General features: G+C 47.0%; 5 protein-coding genes across 5 annotated transcripts; 3 read left to right on the forward strand and 2 right to left on the reverse strand.

Moving 5' to 3' along the window:
* Positions 1-301: 301 nt before the first annotated feature.
* Positions 302-1,344, forward strand: N7529_007218 (uncharacterized protein; the record flags this gene model as incomplete). Its single annotated transcript, XM_057242745.1, has 4 exons — positions 302-710; positions 762-1,066; positions 1,125-1,250; positions 1,300-1,344. The coding sequence occupies 4 exons, from the start codon at positions 302-304 to the stop codon at positions 1,342-1,344; spliced, it is 885 nt and encodes a 294-aa protein (XP_057098104.1).
* A 1,824-nt stretch (positions 1,345-3,168) lies between these two features.
* Positions 3,169-4,908, reverse strand: N7529_007219 (GMC family oxidoreductase; the record flags this gene model as incomplete). The annotated part of the gene is made up of 1 exon (XM_057242746.1): positions 3,169-4,908. The coding sequence occupies one exon, from the start codon at positions 4,906-4,908 to the stop codon at positions 3,169-3,171; it is 1,740 nt and encodes a 579-aa protein (XP_057098105.1).
* Positions 4,909-6,891: 1,983 nt separating this feature from the next.
* Positions 6,892-8,952, forward strand: N7529_007220 (catalase; the record flags this gene model as incomplete). The annotated part of the gene is made up of 11 exons (XM_057242747.1): positions 6,892-6,925; positions 6,986-7,118; positions 7,174-7,197; positions 7,261-7,471; positions 7,537-7,629; positions 7,684-7,691; positions 7,743-7,866; positions 7,914-8,201; positions 8,250-8,334; positions 8,390-8,818; positions 8,879-8,952. The coding sequence occupies 11 exons, from the start codon at positions 6,892-6,894 to the stop codon at positions 8,950-8,952; spliced, it is 1,503 nt and encodes a 500-aa protein (XP_057098106.1).
* Positions 8,953-9,458: 506 nt separating this feature from the next.
* On the reverse strand, positions 9,459-9,762 carry N7529_007221 (uncharacterized protein; the record flags this gene model as incomplete). Its single annotated transcript, XM_057242748.1, has 2 exons — positions 9,459-9,700; positions 9,753-9,762. The coding sequence occupies 2 exons, from the start codon at positions 9,760-9,762 to the stop codon at positions 9,459-9,461; spliced, it is 252 nt and encodes an 83-aa protein (XP_057098107.1).
* A 2,217-nt stretch (positions 9,763-11,979) lies between these two features.
* N7529_007222 (uncharacterized protein) lies at positions 11,980-17,343 on the forward strand (the record flags this gene model as incomplete). The annotated part of the gene is made up of 1 exon (XM_057242749.1): positions 11,980-17,343. One exon carries the CDS (start codon positions 11,980-11,982, stop codon positions 17,341-17,343), a length of 5,364 nt encoding a protein of 1,787 aa, XP_057098108.1.
* Positions 17,344-18,499: the final 1,156 nt, after the last annotated feature.

Consider the following 18,499-nt stretch of genomic DNA (forward strand, 5'->3'; position numbering starts at 1 on the left):
CTCAGGTCATCCACGCAAGGCAAAACAACAGTGAAAATGGAAGTGACGATCTTCGAGCAAGATCATTACAATCATAGAATCCAAAATTACTCTGCATATTTATGTAAAGAAGTAGGTCAATTTCTTTTGCTTTTGGGGGTTAAACTGAACCCCCCCCGGGGCCGATGGGTTTGCTGACTAAGACCCGACTGTCCAGCCACGGATTGGGGGTTTTGGGCGGGTATTGGCGATGTTTGCATTCCACAATTGGATCCATCAACTTCGCTATTCCAACAACGCCTCCTATGGCCAGAAATGAAAAATGTCTTCGCGGGACTCCAGCTCCTCTAGTGGGACACCCCAGTTCGCATTCGTGACAGGGAACATCCAATCTGAAGCTCGGAGCCATGCTATGAAGGAACACTGGAAGCGGCGACATCAGCGCAATAAAGAGGCGAAAGCATGTCACCAGAGAAATTTATCGCGAAATATGCCTCTCCGCTCAAAGGGCCGCTCTAATGAAGATGTTTCAACATCAGAAGATACAAACAGATCTTCAGGGTTGCCAGAGGTTGGGAATATGGACATAGTCGGGAATCAAGAGAAATCTCCCGGCATTCCCACCCAGCTATTATGTGGTGTGAGTTATGCGCTGTCGAGCTCGAGGCCTGATCCGTTCCAGACGTGTCCTGTTCAATTGACGACCCAGCACCAGAAACTCTTGCATCACTGTGCGTATGAAGACCTTGCTGCATGTGGAAATTTTACTGACGGCATGGTAGGGATAAGCACTCATGCGGCTATGATGTTTGAAGACTTGAGTGTCACTGAGTTCAATCCGATGAAGGATGTTTGGTTCCCGCTGGACCTCTCCAATGCTTCGTCTTTCAACTGCGTCATGGCGCATTCAGCTGCGCACTTGTATCATCTATACGCTGGAACTCCCGCACAACGAGGGTCGAAATCTTCTGATGCCTTGAAATATAAGATCGAGGCTGTCAGGATACTACGCTCTTGGCTTGTTGATCCTAATAAGGAGCTAAGCGATGACTCTTTTGCGGCTGTTGTTCGTCTGCTCACATTCGAGGTATGTCAACTAATAGCGATTTTTACTGTGGGACATTAGCTGATCCAAATTAACCCAGCGATACTGGGGTACAGTGGAAGATTGGCAAATCCACCGTGATGGCTTACAAAGAATGATCGATGCCAAAGGTGGGGTTGAAAAGCTCCACGGGAATTGGCGCTTGCAACTTGTGGTTTACCTGTTAGTATAGCCGGTCACAAGTATAAAGAATTTGCGATACTGATTACTTCCAGTGTCTCACTGATGTCACGACCGTCATGGCTCGAGTCCACGAATAACCTCGAACTAATCTCTCGTCCTCTTCTATCACCCAGCGCTATCCAACAGCCATTATCTTGTGATGTCCATAAGGTCCGCTGTCTTTGGTTGATATCATTTATTCAAGATATGAGAACGTTCATGGGATCATTTTACACTAGAGGGCTCTCTGCCTATCCTTTCACTCATGCCGCCGTCGGTCTGTTGCGTGATAATTTTCTGCTCTCTATTGAGTCTTCCACCTATGATTACCACAATACGGGGTGGGAAGACGAAATGCTTTGGTGTTTATTTTGCATCAGTGTCCTGATGCAGGAGTCAATTTCCGCCCTGTCCGATGGGGACTCAACAACATCCAACGGACCGAATACACTTCATGAATTGGAGATATCCTTAAGGCATTCTCATCATATGTGGGGGCGTTCAATCCACAACTTGCGCTCTATCTTATATGAAAGCCTAACAAGGCTCTTTGAGGAAGGGCAATACAAGGTGAATTATTTCATGGACCTAGTCCAGGTTCTTGGAACGTTGAGTTTGGAAGCGCGCCAGGGAGTCGAGAAATGTCTTCTCAATTTGCTTTACTGCCTTGGGAATACCGAAAACAACGCGCTATTAGCTGAAGATGGATGGTCGCCGGATTCGCTTTTGTCGTCAATGCACGGAAATTAGCGTCTACAGTCATCAAATTTCGGGTTTATTATATCACCCAGTATATTTTCTCTCGAAATGTAAATGGAATGCTGGGGCCGAAATGACGCACCGCTTTACGATTCTTCTGAATCCGGTAATACTAGTTGACCAATCATAAGGCGGTCGATGCCGATGTATGGGCCCAAGCTTGGGCCAACGCGAAGTTCGGAATTGAGACGATGTCAAACGTCAACAACTTGCATTATTGGTTGCTCTTATTACTTGTATATCTCCTTATCTATGAGCTAGACAACCATGGGTCTCACACAAGACGCTAATACCGAGGATCCACTAATGTTCTATTAACCTGTGGGAGCCTAATTTGGGCGAGTGTAGAAGTACCTGGATAAGGCTTGAGATCCCCGTCCATCATGAAATTTACATTTCGAGTGCATTTATATAGCTGCATCCAGTGCACCTGCATTTCAAGACTACATGCTGCAGATTGATGAGTCCCGATAACAGAGGTGAAGTGTAAGAGCCCGCCTGATGGCGTGAAAGTTGGAGACAACCTTAGCGCTGCCATTCTCATGAGCAACTTGGCACTGAACTTTATTCATGAGGTTCCCGGTAGCCAATACCTTGCCAGTTATGCGATTTAGCAAGGTCACTAGGTACCAACGATTGAACAAGAAAAATAATGGACCATGTGACTGACTATATGTGAAACACATGGTACCGATCCTACCATCTCTACCAAGCCACAAACAAGGTAGAGCTCTAGAGGAATATGTTCCAAGGATGCTTAGTTTTCTTAAGGGGTCTCTTTTCTTATGGGGTGTCTTGCTAATGATGGGGCTTCTGATTAGTCCATGAAAAGGGTTATATGAGTTTGGAACTTGAGTTCCTTTCGAAGATATCTTTAACGAAATATCCGCCTCTTTCACTATCTCTAAGCGCCGTAGGCCTTCCTGGTAGTACTAGAGCCTCAATCATATTCAGCGGAAATATAGATAATGACAATTACCAAGCAAAAGTAGAACAAGCCGAGTCTTACTTGGGTCTGCACAGAATTACATGCATGCTTAGCTTTTGAATACTTGTCATACAGTCAATTTGATAGATACAAGTCCACATGTGCGTAAATTATGGCCACAAAATACTAAATTTCAAAAGTAAACATTTTATGGCGCCAACGTACCCAAAGTGACTTATTTGTAGAAGTCAGAATGGTCACGCTTAATAGCATCGGCACCCTTCTCGGCAATCATGTAAACGGAGTTCTGAATCCGACAGTCGGGAATGACAGGGATACAAGATGCGTCGATCACACGAAGATTCTTGATGCCGTGAACCTTGAGACCGGCATCCACCACACCCTGCTGGATGTTCTTGGAGAGACGGGCAGTACCACAGGGATGGAATGAGGTCTGAGAGCGATCGAGCACAGTTCTTTTCATGAGCTTGTCGTCGTGCAGCGGCATCGGGAAGGGGTACTCGTCCTCGATGATGTCCTTGAAACCGTCGCTATGCAGGACATCATAGGCATACCGGATACCCTCGCGGATGGCAATGATATCGAGATCATTGTTGAAGTAGTTGAGATTGATATTTGCTTGCTGCAAGGGATCGCTGCTGTTGAGCGTAACTGTGCCGCCTTCAGAAACAGGGCGGACAAGATCCACCATCACCGTCATGTAGTTGCCCTTACTAGGGGTCGGATAGTGCCACTGGAAGGCACTGCCAAAAAGACAGACAAAGTCAAGTTCGAAATGCGGCTGGCCGTATGGACAGAATGGGTCCTTGTTGTCGTTGGAGGCTTTCGCTTCGCGGTAGAGAGGGTCCTTTTCCAAGTACTTGTCAATCCGGGGGAATCCAACCATTTCAAGGAACCCGGAGCCCAATGGACCACCATGATTGTTTTGGTAGGCTTGAATAGCTTGATTGTGATGTGGGGTTCCTTTACGTAAAACGTAATCGTCCATACCGAAGCCATCTTTAAGACGAAGAACGAAAGGAACACCGGGGTGATCTAGGAGATGCTGCCCGACATGAGGACTATCAACAATCACCGGGATACCGTGCTTTTTAAGCTCCTCAGAAGGCCCTATACCGCTTAGCATCAAGAGCTTAGGAGTCTCGAAGACACCTTCGGAGACAATGACTTCACGGTTGGCGAAGAGATTAAGCTCCTGGCCCGAGCTTAGGATGACAGTAACACCCTTGCAAGTCTTGTCATCGATAATGAGGTTTTTCGAATGCGCTTGAGGAAGAATAGTGATGTTTGGCTTGTCGGCAACACAAAGGAAGCTGCCAGAGCGACGACCCTTGTAAATAGTGTTGACACTATGAGTTAGGCCAGACATAGTGCCGTCGAAAATATTCTCGGTCACTGGATGACCAGTCGATTTCCATGCCTTTGTGAGAAGGTCTCTAAAAGGCTGCATCTCAGGGATAAGTTCCGAGTGAGCAATCGGGATCGGGCCGTTTTGGCCAATCTTCTTTAGCTCCGGCGAGTGTGCATTTGCGTCGTCATGGTAAGTGACGCTTTTCCGCAGGTAGGGAACAAGTGGATCCCATGTCCACTCTTTTCCACCGTACTCCTCCCACATATCAAAAGTGCCTTTGGATCCAGGCGCCCAGGTAAAGTAGTTCAAAGAGGAACTACCACCGAGGACCTTTCCACGCGTGTTGGGCTTCTCAACGCGCTCATAGTCGTCTCGCTTAACCATGGTTGTTTTGAAGGCCCAGTCATACTCACTATCACGAAGTTCCATCGCATTGGAAGGAACTCTGATGGCTTCAAGGTCCTTGGCGTTCTCGACACCAGCTTCAATAACTAGGATTCTAGCATTGGGATTCTCAGCCAGGCGACCGGCAACGACGTTGCCGGCTGTGCCTCCACCGACGACAATGAAGTCGAATCTGGAATTGTCCTTGACAACAGTCATGTTGAGGGGTGAACAGGTTTGAGAACTTGTAAGGAATTGAATTGTATGAAAAATATTTGGGAATGTATTGTTTCATCTACGGAGAAAGGAACTTCGAGACGCCTTTTATATCTGATGGGTTGAGCTTTTAGAAATAAGTAGAGCGAATTTCATGCAACAGCTAGCCCATGCATTCCTTTTGCTAACCCCTCATGTGGCGTCATTGATTTGAGTAGAGCAACAGACAAGCGGATCCACAGACGTGGGCAGTATCTCTTCATTTCCTACTGTTCTCATGGCCATTCTAGCGTTTGCCGTGTGGCGATGGCTTGCACCGAGCCGTCCAGATCATGTCAAGATGTCATGGTTCTGAATTCCATTGACTTGGTCCAGTAGAATGAGTAGAATGAAGAGAAAACCTCGCTTCTCTGTCCATGGGAGGGGTTTGGCGGAACGTGAAATTAGATAGATTGACAGATAGTGGAGCATAACAATTTCATCTTTATGCAGCTTAGGTGGAGCTAGACCAGGTGAGATGGGCTATTCGTTGCGCGTTGCGCCGGCCGTGAATTGACTGAATAATCAACTAAATCTAAATTTGAGACATCGCAAGGGTGAACTGTCAAGCCGGTGAAATCCGAGTGGTCAACTTGAGGAGACTGATGGTTAGACGGATTTGGGTCTGCTTAACGAAGGTGATCACAGGTCGCAAGAGAAAGTGGAGTCTGAAAACCAGTGGTCGGATGTTTGGGAGATCAAGTGTACAGCATTCAGCAGGAGTAGAAGACTTGACGTAAGGCGTGACTATCCCCATGCTAGCCTGAACAGATGAGGCAGTAGCTTCTGACCAGTCAGATATCGGCATGTAATTCAGGATCTTTCCACTACCCAACTTAAAACACAAAACATCGAGGAATAGACTTCAACATGTAGATCTTGCTTCACTTTGTGCAGAGCATTGAGTCGAATTCTGCCCACAGCTCATGATGTACCGTATAAAATTACCCCTAAAGAAAAATCCACCTTTGTGCCCTCTTTATTGGGTATGCGATCCCAGACAAGCTTCAAGAAGTACGAGTTGAACCTGTTTCAGTCGACGGCGCACAACCCAGACCCAATGGAGACCTGACCTAGACCCATCCCAAACCCAGTCATTGGGGCCCCGAAAATCCGGAGATAACTCACTCCGACCTAGTTTCTGCATAAATTGGCCTCTCAGCGGTCATAAAGCCGCTGAATCAGCAGGTTCATACATCTGGGCACATAATTGGTGTTTGCATAGTTCATAACCCAAATTGGGAGTCCCACATTTATTCCTGAAACGGAAACCTCAAACCAAACTTCAACTCAGATTAGGTTGGGCCTGGATCGGGCGGAAAACTAGAGGACAGACTTAATCTACTTCTGGATAGGGTAATTAGCCAATCGGTTGAAGATCGGAAGATCGGCCGGGGGCGGGCTAGTTCGGAAGGTGGGGTATATAGAAAATTCCTAGCTGCTTTAGGAAACGCTGTTCGACAAATCATAGTTGTGTGCCGTATTGTAGTGACATAATTGTACGAGTCATTAAAGCTCATATCCGAAACAAAACCCACATACAGCAAAACAGTACTTCTGACACGATAGTCCTATTAGATCCAACACCCAAAAAGCCAATTAACCCATTTCCTTTTGACAGAGGTGACCCGCTGGAATGTTAGCTTGAGTCATCCATTGAGGGGTAGCTGAAATGGTACGAAAGCAAGGGGTGGCATTTTTGTATGAGGTAGATATCTCGCTCGGCGAAATTGACCACTGATACGGGCGGAAGAACTGCAAAGTAATCAAGATGTTCTGAATGGTCCGCAAATGGATCGTGGAAGCGTCATTCATATTGGGAAAGAATGGCGGAACGATAAAGCAATTCACTGAGAGGTTCATTTGCTTAAATTAGAGAGCCCTGGCTGCTTTATTCTGATGCTTTTCCTTTCCCATCTTGTTTTTTCCAACATCTAACAATCTACCATGTCTGAGGATAAATACTACACTCTTGCGGAAGGTCAGCATTTTGGGGTAGGAGGAGGGATCAGCAATCCTACACATACTGATTCTAGAACAGGATGCCCTTTCGCCAGCAACAATACTGCGGTCTTGATGCGGAATCGCTCAGGGACTGGCGGCCTTGGGCTGCTCCAAGACACTCAGCTTATTGAAACACTCGCGCACTTCAATCGCGAGAGAATCCCCGAGCGGTATGAACAGGTTCATCTACTATACAATACTGATTTTAACTAAATGGTGCTGTAGCGTTGTTCATGCAAAGGCCGTTGGGTAGGTGAAATTGGTTGTTATAGTCGGTTTGCAACACGTTGCTGACTGTTGCTCCAATTCTAGCGCATACGGAGAATTCGAGGCGACCGAGGACTGCTCCGATCTCACTTGTGCGAGCTTCCTTAGCAAAGTCGGAAAGAAGACTCCTATTCTCCTTCGTGTTTCCACCGTCGGTCCGGAATCGGGCTCTGCAGACACTTCGCGGGATGTTCATGGATGGGCGATGAAGATGTACACCGACGAAGGAAACCTCGACTGGGTCTTCAACAATACGGTGAGTAAATTGATGCTTCTGCGCTTTTATACCAAGGTAAAGCGGCTAACTAAAATTCAATCAAGCCTGTGTTCTTTATTCGGGATCCCATCAAGTTTCCATCTGTCAATCGCTCCCACAAAAGGAATCCCCGATCCCATTTGCCCGATCCAAACATGGTAAGTCTCGAACTCTGACCATTAGACGATTCAACATTATACTAATATATGTAGTTCTGGGAGTAAGCCCTCTAGATACAACCATGATTTTCTGCATTAATAACATACTTTAGCTTCCACGTCGGGAACCCGGAAGGCATCCATCAACTCTTGATTCTCTTCAGTGACAGAGGAACCCCACAATCCATTCGATTCCTCAATTCATACAGTGGACATACTTACAAGTTCACAAAGGCGGTAAGGATAACATCCGTAGTGACAACCACCTATCGCTAACTAGTTAGGATGGCTCGTTCAATTATATCAAAATCCACATGAAGACGCGACAGGGCGTGAAGAATTTCACACAAGAGGAAGCAACTCGCGTCGCGGGAGAGGACCCTGATTACATGATCAGAGATATGTTCGATGCCATTCAAAGAAAAGACTTCCCGCAGTGGGATGTTTTTGTGCAAGTAATGAGCCCTTCCGAAGCCGAAACCTATCGCTGGAATATTTTCGACATGACCAAAGTCTGGCCGCACAAGGACTTCCCGTTGAAGAAGATTGGCAAAATGACCTTGAATCGCAATGTGAGCTATTGTTTCTTCCTGCAAATGATGCCTATTCTAACTCTTTAGCCCAACAACTATTTCACCGACATCGAACAGGCCGCTTTCTCGCCTTCCACTATGGTTCCCGGATTCGCAGCTTCCGCTGATCCAAGTAAGTTACATATCAAATGATACTTGAATGACCAGTGGTTGATTCCCGAATCTAGTTCTCCAAGCCCGTTTATTCGCGTACCCTGATGCAGCTCGATATCGTCTTGGTGTCAACTATCAACAACTCCCCACGAATGCTGCGAAAGTCCCTGTTTACTGTCCATTTGAACGGGATGGAGCAATGCGATTTGATAGCAATTATGGTGCTGACCCGAACTACGTTGGATCTACCCTGCAGCCAACACACTTTAAGACTGAGGAAAGTGGCGTTACCTCACAGTCGCTGAGCGTCCATACCGACCACGAGAAATGGGTTGGCGAGGTGTCAACGTACACCAGCCAAATTACCGACGAGGATTTTGTTCAACCTGCAGGTTTGTGGGAACTTCTTGGTCGCGAGCCAGGGCATCAGGACAGGGTCATTCATAACCTTGCGGGAAATATCAGTGGGGTCAAGTCACCGAAGTTGCGTGATGGTGTTTACGGTTCGTTCGCCTCGTATAGTGTTCAACATATGGCAATTACTTACTCTAAACTCTTTGCAGAACTCTTCGGTCGTGTCAATCGAGATCTCGGGGATAAGCTTAGAAAAGCGACGGAGGCCAAGGTTAAGAACTAAATGGCTCGCTGTATGTCCTGTATAATGAGGGAAGACTCTGCACAGGAAGAGAAAATTTGGTGTCTTAGGCATCTATCAAGAACTATCGCAAGTTACGCTCAGTTTACTGTATTTCCATGAGACTAAATTGCAACTACTGTACCACAAACCTCCCGACCTAGTCCCCAAGTCGTGCAAAGCAAATCCGGGAAATCACGCCACACAAAAGCCCTCAGCACCAGTAAAATGAGTTACTGTTTGACCCAGCATCTGGCGAAAAGATACTCGCCTCATAGTCTTGCCACTGCTGGACTAGGCCACAAAAATAACAAATACAGAATTTATGCATTTTCAAAAAGATGTTCTGATAATATAATCACTCTGAAGTGTCAATTTGATGCGTTTCGACATGCCTACTAAGTAGCAGCCAACTGCAAAGGCGACTGGTTGCTAATTTTCCTCCTATTCTCTAAACATAAGAGTGTTCACCCAAGGGAAATTAAGACGGAATCCAGCGAGATATAGAATTACATCAAACCCCCATAGGTCTGACCCTCGGCTTCCAATTCCTTGTCCTTCTCGTAATAATCTTTGAGGGCTTTCTCGTCCTTTTCCAGATAGTCTTTATAGGATTTTGGTTTATCCTTGTTGTTCGACACTCCATTCTTCTTATCAGCGTGACATTCTTCTTCCTCGTTGTGATGATGATGATGCTCGAAAATCCTCTCGAATAAAGGTTCCTTGCCCTTAGCAGGACGTTGGGAGTCTGCTAGGCATTCGTTAGTCCCGCAAAAAGTCATGGATTAAACAAGGCGGCGAACCTTCAGACATGTTGATACTTGATAAGAAACGACTTAGTCACTTTGCGATTTGAGAAGAGAGCGAGTGATACGACCGTGCGGAAAGATATATCACAGTAGACACGACACCCCTTCGCTTTTATACTTTTCTCCGGTCGGTCAAGCTGCGATGACGTGGATGACTCAAAAATGAGCCCGGTCCCAAGAATGATCTCTTGCAGAAAGACTAATCAGGGTCTTGGTAGGCTGCTGGGTTTCCAAGTGGTTAAAATCTGCAGATAGAGAATTGAATGAATGAGGGAGTAAAGAGCCTTGAGGCATGTGGACCATGTTTGATGAAAGATCGGTATATGGTATAAGATTCTCTAGTTTAGATATCCATGGCTCCCCGTGGAATTTAATAATACTCGACTAGATAATGCTGAGCACTCGTCATCTACTCTTTATACCTCATAATATTGTTCAATAAATTACAAAATATATATATATATATATATATATTTTGAATAAGAATGTTCAAGTAATGAATTATTTTTGAGATTGAAAACTGTAATAAACGGACGCAAGAACAATTAATTAGAGAAAGAACCAGCTAACTAAACGTTTCTTCCCCCGCGGTGCAAATGAAACTGGGGACAGAAGTTCTTGATCCACTTTTCTAAATCCGGTACTACTAATTGGCCAATCGAAGGACGTATCTGGCATATGGCCTTGGAAGCCGAGTGAGAAATGGGCGAGAAGGATGAGAGTGCAATAGATAAGGTAAGAAGCTAGGTGAGAACTCACCTTCGTCATGCAACTGGCGCACTGATCTTCCTAGGAAGTTCTTAAGGCATAACGCTGGCTCTAAGGGGCAATGCGCTAATACGGACTTAGGCTGGGGTTATCTGTCAGGTGAATTTCCAGAGGGTATCCACTATTTACTGTAGTTCATCATGTAGTCATATTTAGATCCCTATAAATTGCCAGAACCAGCTACAATAAAATACAGAGGTTTCGCACATTTCTATCGGCGGAGTCAAAATAGCATTCGACAGAATCTATTCTCGGGCAAACATTTGCCCAAGATTGAAAGTGACCAAATTTCTCTTGAGTGGGCCAATTTGTGGGATGATACCGCATATTTTCCTTGCACCACCCCTATCAATCTACGGGGGGTGGTCACCCATAGGTCAGATGCCGCAGTTCTAATATTGATTAGTTCAACATGAATACATCCCTGTTAAGCCAGATCGCATAGATTGAATTTGGAGCCTTGTTTACTTCGTAGTGCTTACTCCCCTACCCCTCTGTACTGCGTCCCACGATGCATTTGTCGCAACCTTACTATTGAATGTCCGAAGGGTGTAAAATTCTTTAGGATAATCAGCATTAGTTATGGCGTGTGTTGACACCTCGATCACCTCCGAACCTAGCCGACGCCATTACCTTGCAAGACCTATTCGGTAGCCTACAAACCGCCGTGTGTGATGTGATTAACAAGTGCTAATCTAACCCAAAGCTGAGCTGAATGGGAGACTCTTCTTCTAGGAAATACTTTCAGTGCAGAGCTACCGTCGCTGGTGATCTTCTTTCGCGCGCGGATATCGCAGACTATTGACGGCGGAGCCCTCCAAACGTGGCGGGCTCAGTATCTTGATAAAGATGTTTTTCACCCCGAACTCATCCAAGGAGTTATCTTTGGAGGTGCCGAGTCCAACGAAGTAACGTTATCAAAGCATCCCAAGTTATTTCTCGAAGCTGGACTCGTTTCACCAAGATCAAGAAAGCGCGACCTTGGCAGAGGCCTCACGCTTGACCTATCAGCCATAAGACCCGAATTCTCTCGAGCCTATGCCGTTGGATATCTTCAAGAACTTTGAGAGCATGAGCGGGAAATTAAACTCATCATAGGATGGCCATTCTGCGGATTCGGGTAACAATTGGACCTACTTTGTACACATAATGACCTATAAAAAGACCACTGGAAGGACAATTGTTGGGGATGTCAGGTGACATCCCACATTGGGATAGTCTCCCATGGAGTAGATAGCTAGATATCTCTCGCTCTCTCTCTCTCTCTCTCTCCTTCTCTCGTCCGTCCGCAATACAATATTCACATCTTCATATTACATCGCCCTTGTATGATCTCCACGAGGTTATGAGCCTCTCTCTTTTCGATTCCTCTGGATTTCAGCTAGTCTGGACCACTAGCAACACCTAACAAAACATATCAACTTCTTTCAAATAAGACCCACCCACCGTCATCATGGCCGAAACCTCTGAGGAGGTCCCCATCACTGACCCTGTCAACCTCACCGATGATGAAGAGAACCAGGCAACGAATTTGCCCGCTCCTATCTCGGTGAACCTGCAGAAGATCAGCATCTTGGAGGAAACCACTGATGACATTGAGGAGTGGATTGAGGAAGCAACCTTTGTGCTAAACCCCCTTTGTCTTCAACAGCTGCTGGATTACTCGATCCCACGACCGGAGAAAGGAGATGCTGACTATAAGAGATGGGTGTACTGGTCAGCGACTGTAGCAGGTTGGCTATATAGCCACCTTCACTCAAGTCTCAAGACCATCATCCGTCCATCCTTGCGTCAGAAACAGAAAAGCATAGGGATCAAGCTAAGTGAAAAAGCCGAGACCATCTACGCCGATACCCTTATGAAAGAGATTCTTAAGGTAATTCGTGGCGGCAACTTGGCTAATCAAATCATTAACGACATTACGAAATTCACGACGTTAAAGCGAAACAGTTTCGCTACCGTGAAGGAATACATTGTCGCCTTCCGGAAGCTGCTTGGCATTCTTGAAAGACAAGGCCATGCACCTACCCCGCTGTTTTCATTCACATACATCATCAATGAGCTCAAACAAGAATCTCAGAAGATCACTTTCATCAAAGAACGAATCACCTCAAAGTCGACTATCACTATGGAAGAGCTCGATGACTTCTGCCTGGAATTACAGATTGAATCTGAAGGAAAGGAAACCGGCAACGCATTAGCTGCTCGAGGCGGGCGTACCAATAACAAGAAGAAGAAGTCACCAAACACCAAGGGTAGCGACAACAAGACACAGACCCAAACACCTGCTACCTCCGAGTCACAGTCCCAGTCTGACAATAACTCCGGAAAGAAGTTCCGTGGTGCACCCCCGAAGGGTAAAGACATTCACCAATACGCTAAGGAGAAGCGTGAAGCAGAGAAGCAAGTGGATGACAACGGTAACTGCAGTTTCTGTGGACTTGGTCCCCACAATGCCAAGAATTGTTACCACCTTGCCGACAACATTGTTGGAGACTGGAAGTTTCACAGGGGTGTGTGGGCATATACTCTTGCGAAGAAGAAGCAAGACGGCTCTTGTGGAATGGCTATCACAGCGATGGCTACTGGCAACGTCGACCAAAGATGGCTGCTGGATTCAGGTTCCAGAGAAACAATGACAAGCCATTATGGAGATTTCTTCACTTATGACCCTGTCCCCGCCACACATGCATATGCATATCGAGCTGTCACTGGCGAGCGTGTCATCACAAAGGGCAAAGGCATGATCCTCGTCCAAGCCAAAGATCGTAACGGCATTATCAAAAGTGTGCTTGTTGCAGGCTGGTACAGCCCCACAATGGATGGTAGGATACTATCCACAGAACGTCTAAGGAAAGACTGGAATTTGTTTCACAACCTAAGACATGAATGCCTCGAAGAAGAAGACGGCACTTTATTCGGTCTTACAGACACTGCGCCAGGAGTCCCTTACCTTATTGGCCCATTAAACGACGATGGAGGACGTCAACCACTAGAAGACGATGACCTCTCCGACATTTATGATGGCTACGTTGATGATGAAGGCTACGAATCCTCACTTTACGGCATAGAGTCCAGTGACGAAGAAGACACTAATGATAATGATGGAATTGCATTCCGAGCGCTCTCCGCAATGGAAATTCACCGCCGTCTCGGACACGTCGGTAAGGCTAAGATGTCTGCAACAATCAAGGATGCCATTATGGTTGAAGACCTTGAAATGCCAAGTTGTTTAGATATCGACTGCGAAGCCTGCCTGCTTGCCAAATCGAGAAGGAAGGTCTCCCGAGAACCCCAGGTTCGAGTCCAGGATGCCGCTTGGAAGTTCCACATCGATACACAAACCATGTCTCCACCTGGCCCAAATGGAGAGAAGTACTGGGTTCCAATCGTTGACGATGCTACCAGGATGGGTAGAGGCATCTTCACAAAGACGAAGGAAGAGATATCTACCCGCATGATCGAATTCTGCGAGGAAATGAAGCTGCTGACAGGTAGATACCCCGGTATTTGGCGCCTCGACAACGGCACCGAATTCAAAAGATTCATTACGTGGGGAAAGAAACGTGGGTTCGTCTTTGAGCTCACTCCTCCGTACACTGCAGAACCAAACGGCACAGCCGAATGGTATGGTGGCTATATCAATGAGATTGGAAGGACCATGATTGTTGACTCAGGACTCGATGAAACGCTCTGGCCATTTGCTCACCAAGCTGCTATCTACATTGTGAACCGTCTTGCAAACAGCGAGACCGGTAAATCACCAATCACCCTCTGGCGTGAGCTTCTTCACATTCAAAATACCAAGCCAACTCTCAAGCATCTACGGCCATGGGGATCCACTGCCTATGTGCACATTCCGAAAGATAAGCGAGTGCAATCTCGGAAGGCCGCACCCCGCGCCTGGAAGGGCTACCTTATCGGCTATGAGGGGGATGGCGGTCATGTTTACCAGATCTGGGATCCCGTGAACCAGGAGATGAAGAGATCTCGTGATGTTACTTTCCACAAACCTAGTGACGAGCATGACGACGGTGAAACAGGGGCTGTATCACTTCCCCCTGGCCCTCCGAAGGCTCCCAACAATCCTGGAAATGCAGGAATTTATCAAACTTCATTCATTGGCTCGGGCGAGCAAGCAAAACCACAGTCAACAATTCAGCAAGACCGACCACAGGTCCGAGAAGCTACTCCGGCACAGCCTTCACAGACCATTCTGCCAGACAGCATCTCCAGTTACAAGACGACTCCCGGGATCATTCCCCGAAGAGAGATTCGACAAATTGAACAAGCACCGTCTTTGCACATACCCTCGAGCACACACCTATTCGACAGGTCCACAGCTGCTTCTCGTCCCCGGACTCGACCCACTTTGTTACGTGCGCATGCACCTTTGCAGAGAATTACCGAGGAGGTTATTCAACCTCAGCGGATGCGCGCTACAGAAGACAGTGGCGACGAGCAACGAAGAGCTATACTGAATGAACGCCTAAATCGACTACAGGAAGATATCGAGACCATGAGCAATGAATGGCAGGATATACGCCAAGAAACTGAGCGCATTGAGGAAAGGATTTCAAACAGATCTACATCTATTGAACCTACTCCTACCCCTGCTGTTGCTACTGCTCCTGCCTCACACCACACGCCAGATAGGCCTCGCTCTCCTCAGGAATACCGATTCCCATTCCTATCACCAGATCAGTTACGCCTTTATAGGGAAGAGAGTGAGCAGGTGAGCGAGCAGACAGATCAGCGAGCGAATCAGCAGACGGTGATCCACATGTCTATTGAGAAAGACTCATCTCCAGTGCCAGCACCAGTCTCACCATCATCATCATCGCATGATCAAGTTGCTTCTGTTACCAAAGAAGTTATCTCAGTCAGTTCTACACCAGATCCAACCCTCCCACCCCCTTCACGACGAGTATCACATCGCCGAACCAAGGGATGCCCTCCGGAGCGGTACTCCGACCCGAATCGACCCCTCCTTTCCGTCGAGCGTGCATCGATTGCCAGAATGCAGAAGAAGCGACCACGACTCGATCGTCACGAGAAAACAAGTGCGGAGGAAGGTGGTAACAACGGGGAGGAGGGTGTTGGACAGAGATCTGCGGGATCTGTTGATGATGCTGAAGCCGCGCCTGCTTCCTCGAGAACTGATTCCGAGGGACCAGCAGCCCTCGCTGTCACTGCTCCTGTCAAACCAATCATCATATTTAATGATAAGCCCCTTCATGGAAAGGATGTCATTATTCCCACTACATACAAACAAGCACAGAAATCCCCTCACTGGGAATTCTGGCACGCTGCTATGGCTCAACAAATCGAGGATCTGAATGCACAAAAGACATACACTCTGGTACTCAAACCAAAACGTGCGAGCGTTCTACCTGGCAAGTGGGTGTACACTGTGAAAACAAACACCGACGGATTTGTTAATACCTTCAAAGCACGCTGGGTTGTGTGTGGAAATTTCCAGCAAAAGAAAGATGACCGGGAAGATTGCTATGCCCCTGTGGTCTCCGAAGCACTGATCAAGATCGTGCTAAGCCTCATTGCTATCTACAATCTGAAATGGAGGCAGGTTGACTTCACTGCAGCATATTTGAATGCTTCCCGTGCTCACAGAGAGGTTGTGTACATGCAGCAGCCCTCTGGTTTCGAATATCATGACGACGAAGGAGGGATCAAGTCCTGGGTGTGCTCCCTAGACCAAGCTTTGTATGGTCTTAGGGATTCTGCATTCTTATGGAACGAAGAGCTAGACAAGACCCTTTGTGGTATGGGTTTCCAACCATTGGAAGATGACCCCTGTGTTTACAAGAAAGGTGTCGGAGCAAAGATGACCATTCTAATGCTTCATGTTGATGATTTCATTGTTGCTGCTCCTTCTGATGAAGAGATTGACGCCCTGATCGCTCAACTAAGCAAGCATTACCCCCTGAAAGACCTCGGTGAACCGAAACAGTACCTTGGCTGCTTGCTAGAGCGAGACTACGACGCCGGGACTATTCGGATGTCCCAGAAAGCCTATGTCCAAAAGATCCTGCACAAAGCAGACATGTTGCACTGCAAAGGAAGGAGTATCCCATTACCGGCAACATGGAACTGGTCCGAAGGCCACGAGGATGCAACGTCGACCCTCGAAGATAATGACGACTACTTATCAGTTGTGGGAAGTCTGAACTGGTTGGCAATGCGTACGCGCCCCGATATCAGGTTCTATGTTACAAAGCTACAACACAAATCTGCGAATACCACTATTCACGACCAAGAAGCCATGGTGCAGGTCCTTCGTTACCTCCGAGAGCATCCAGATCGTGCGATCACACTCGGAAAGAAGAAGGAGTTACAGTTCTATGCCTATGCCGACGCTTCACACGGAGACAACCTGAACTACAAGTCAACTGAGGGCGCAGTCTGGTTCTTTGGAGGTAGTCCAATCCAATGGTCAACCAGGAAACAGACTATTATGGCCCCGTCAACCACGGCCGCCGAATGGTGCGCACTTGATCAGCCTGCACGGGACGGCATGTGGCTTCGCAAACTTGCCATAGCCTTTGTTTTTCCCAGAGCAAGCGATCCGTTGGTGATCTACACAGATAACATCAACACTCAGCTACTCTTGAACAAGAAGACTGGTCGCAACTCGACAAGATGGCTTAACATGCGATATTTCTTTGTGAAAGATGCTGCTGCCAAGGGCTACATTGACCTCGAAAGGGTTGAGAGCAAGGCCAACGTGGCGGATGGTTTCACGAAGCCACTCGGAGAAGAAGCGTTCCCCGGATTCATCACACAGCTAGGGATGTGAGAACAGGGTGGAGCGAAAGGGAAGAAATGAAGTGGACAACATGATAGGATTTCCATTCTGAATGGAGCCCTCCTATTGGTTGAAAACCCACAGGATTTCAGAGTGCATTTGTTATTGAATTGAAAAGAAGATCGCTTGTTTTGCCTGGTCAACTGTGGAGGATCCGGAGGCATGAGAGCCTATGAGGGGGATGTTGGGGATGTCAGGTGACATCCCACATTGGGATAGTCTCCCATGGAGTAGATAGCTAGATATCTCTCGCTCTCTCTCTCTCTCTCTCTCCTTCTCTCGTCCGTCCGCAATACAATATTCACATCTTCATATTACATCGCCCTTGTATGATCTCCACGAACAATCAAGAGAGGCTACCTAGGCGATCTCAAGAAAATATTCGATTACCGCCCATAAATTTAATGAATAGAAAATATGGCCCAATTAGATCACAACACATGCATGACACTGTCATCTTCCCCTGTCGTATACCACCAAATCGGCTATACTCGCCGGTTCAATGCAGGCTCGCAAGTTTTCAGCCGCAAGCCACAAGGTCCTTGCGCTCGAAAATTATGACCTATCTGAGACTCAATATCGCCAAAAGAAACACTATTGCGGGGGATTGATAAGTGATTGCAGCTTTGTACTCAAATGCGACATTGCCCGAATTTCGCGCCACATTATCGGTGCACTTAGCTCGCTAAAAGCGCATGTAATGGCACAATCTCAAGCCCCGGTCCAGGTCAATCACGCCGTTGTATAGATCGTAGTACAGATTGGTACACATCTTTAGTTGCACGAATATTGGCTGCACGAATATAGCCCATCTTCTGCTTCGGGTTAAAATTCCCGCTGTTGCTTTCACTGAGATCGCTGTAGCAATGTACTGGTAGTCCACTTTGGGACTATGTGACCTCCGAGATATGAGAGGCGCGCATTGGTATCACGATATTGCGTCCTTTGTATCGCTTCTATGTCTGGATTATGATCGCAGAGCTCCTGCAATCGCCGGTGTGCTGGCATGTCTTCCGTATCGAGGATGTGGTAGGGACGCGCACTTCCGTAGTATCGGAGATATCTAGGTATGGAGGGAAGAACTTTTTGCTGCGATCGCCTGTAGCGACTTGTGTGCCACGATGGAAATTTAAGATTGAAGCCATGC

The sequence above is a fragment of the Penicillium soppii genome (genome assembly GCF_028829465.1).
Source record: "Penicillium soppii strain IBT 18220 chromosome Unknown utg000005l, whole genome shotgun sequence".
Lineage (NCBI taxonomy): Eukaryota > Fungi > Ascomycota > Eurotiomycetes > Eurotiales > Aspergillaceae > Penicillium > Penicillium soppii.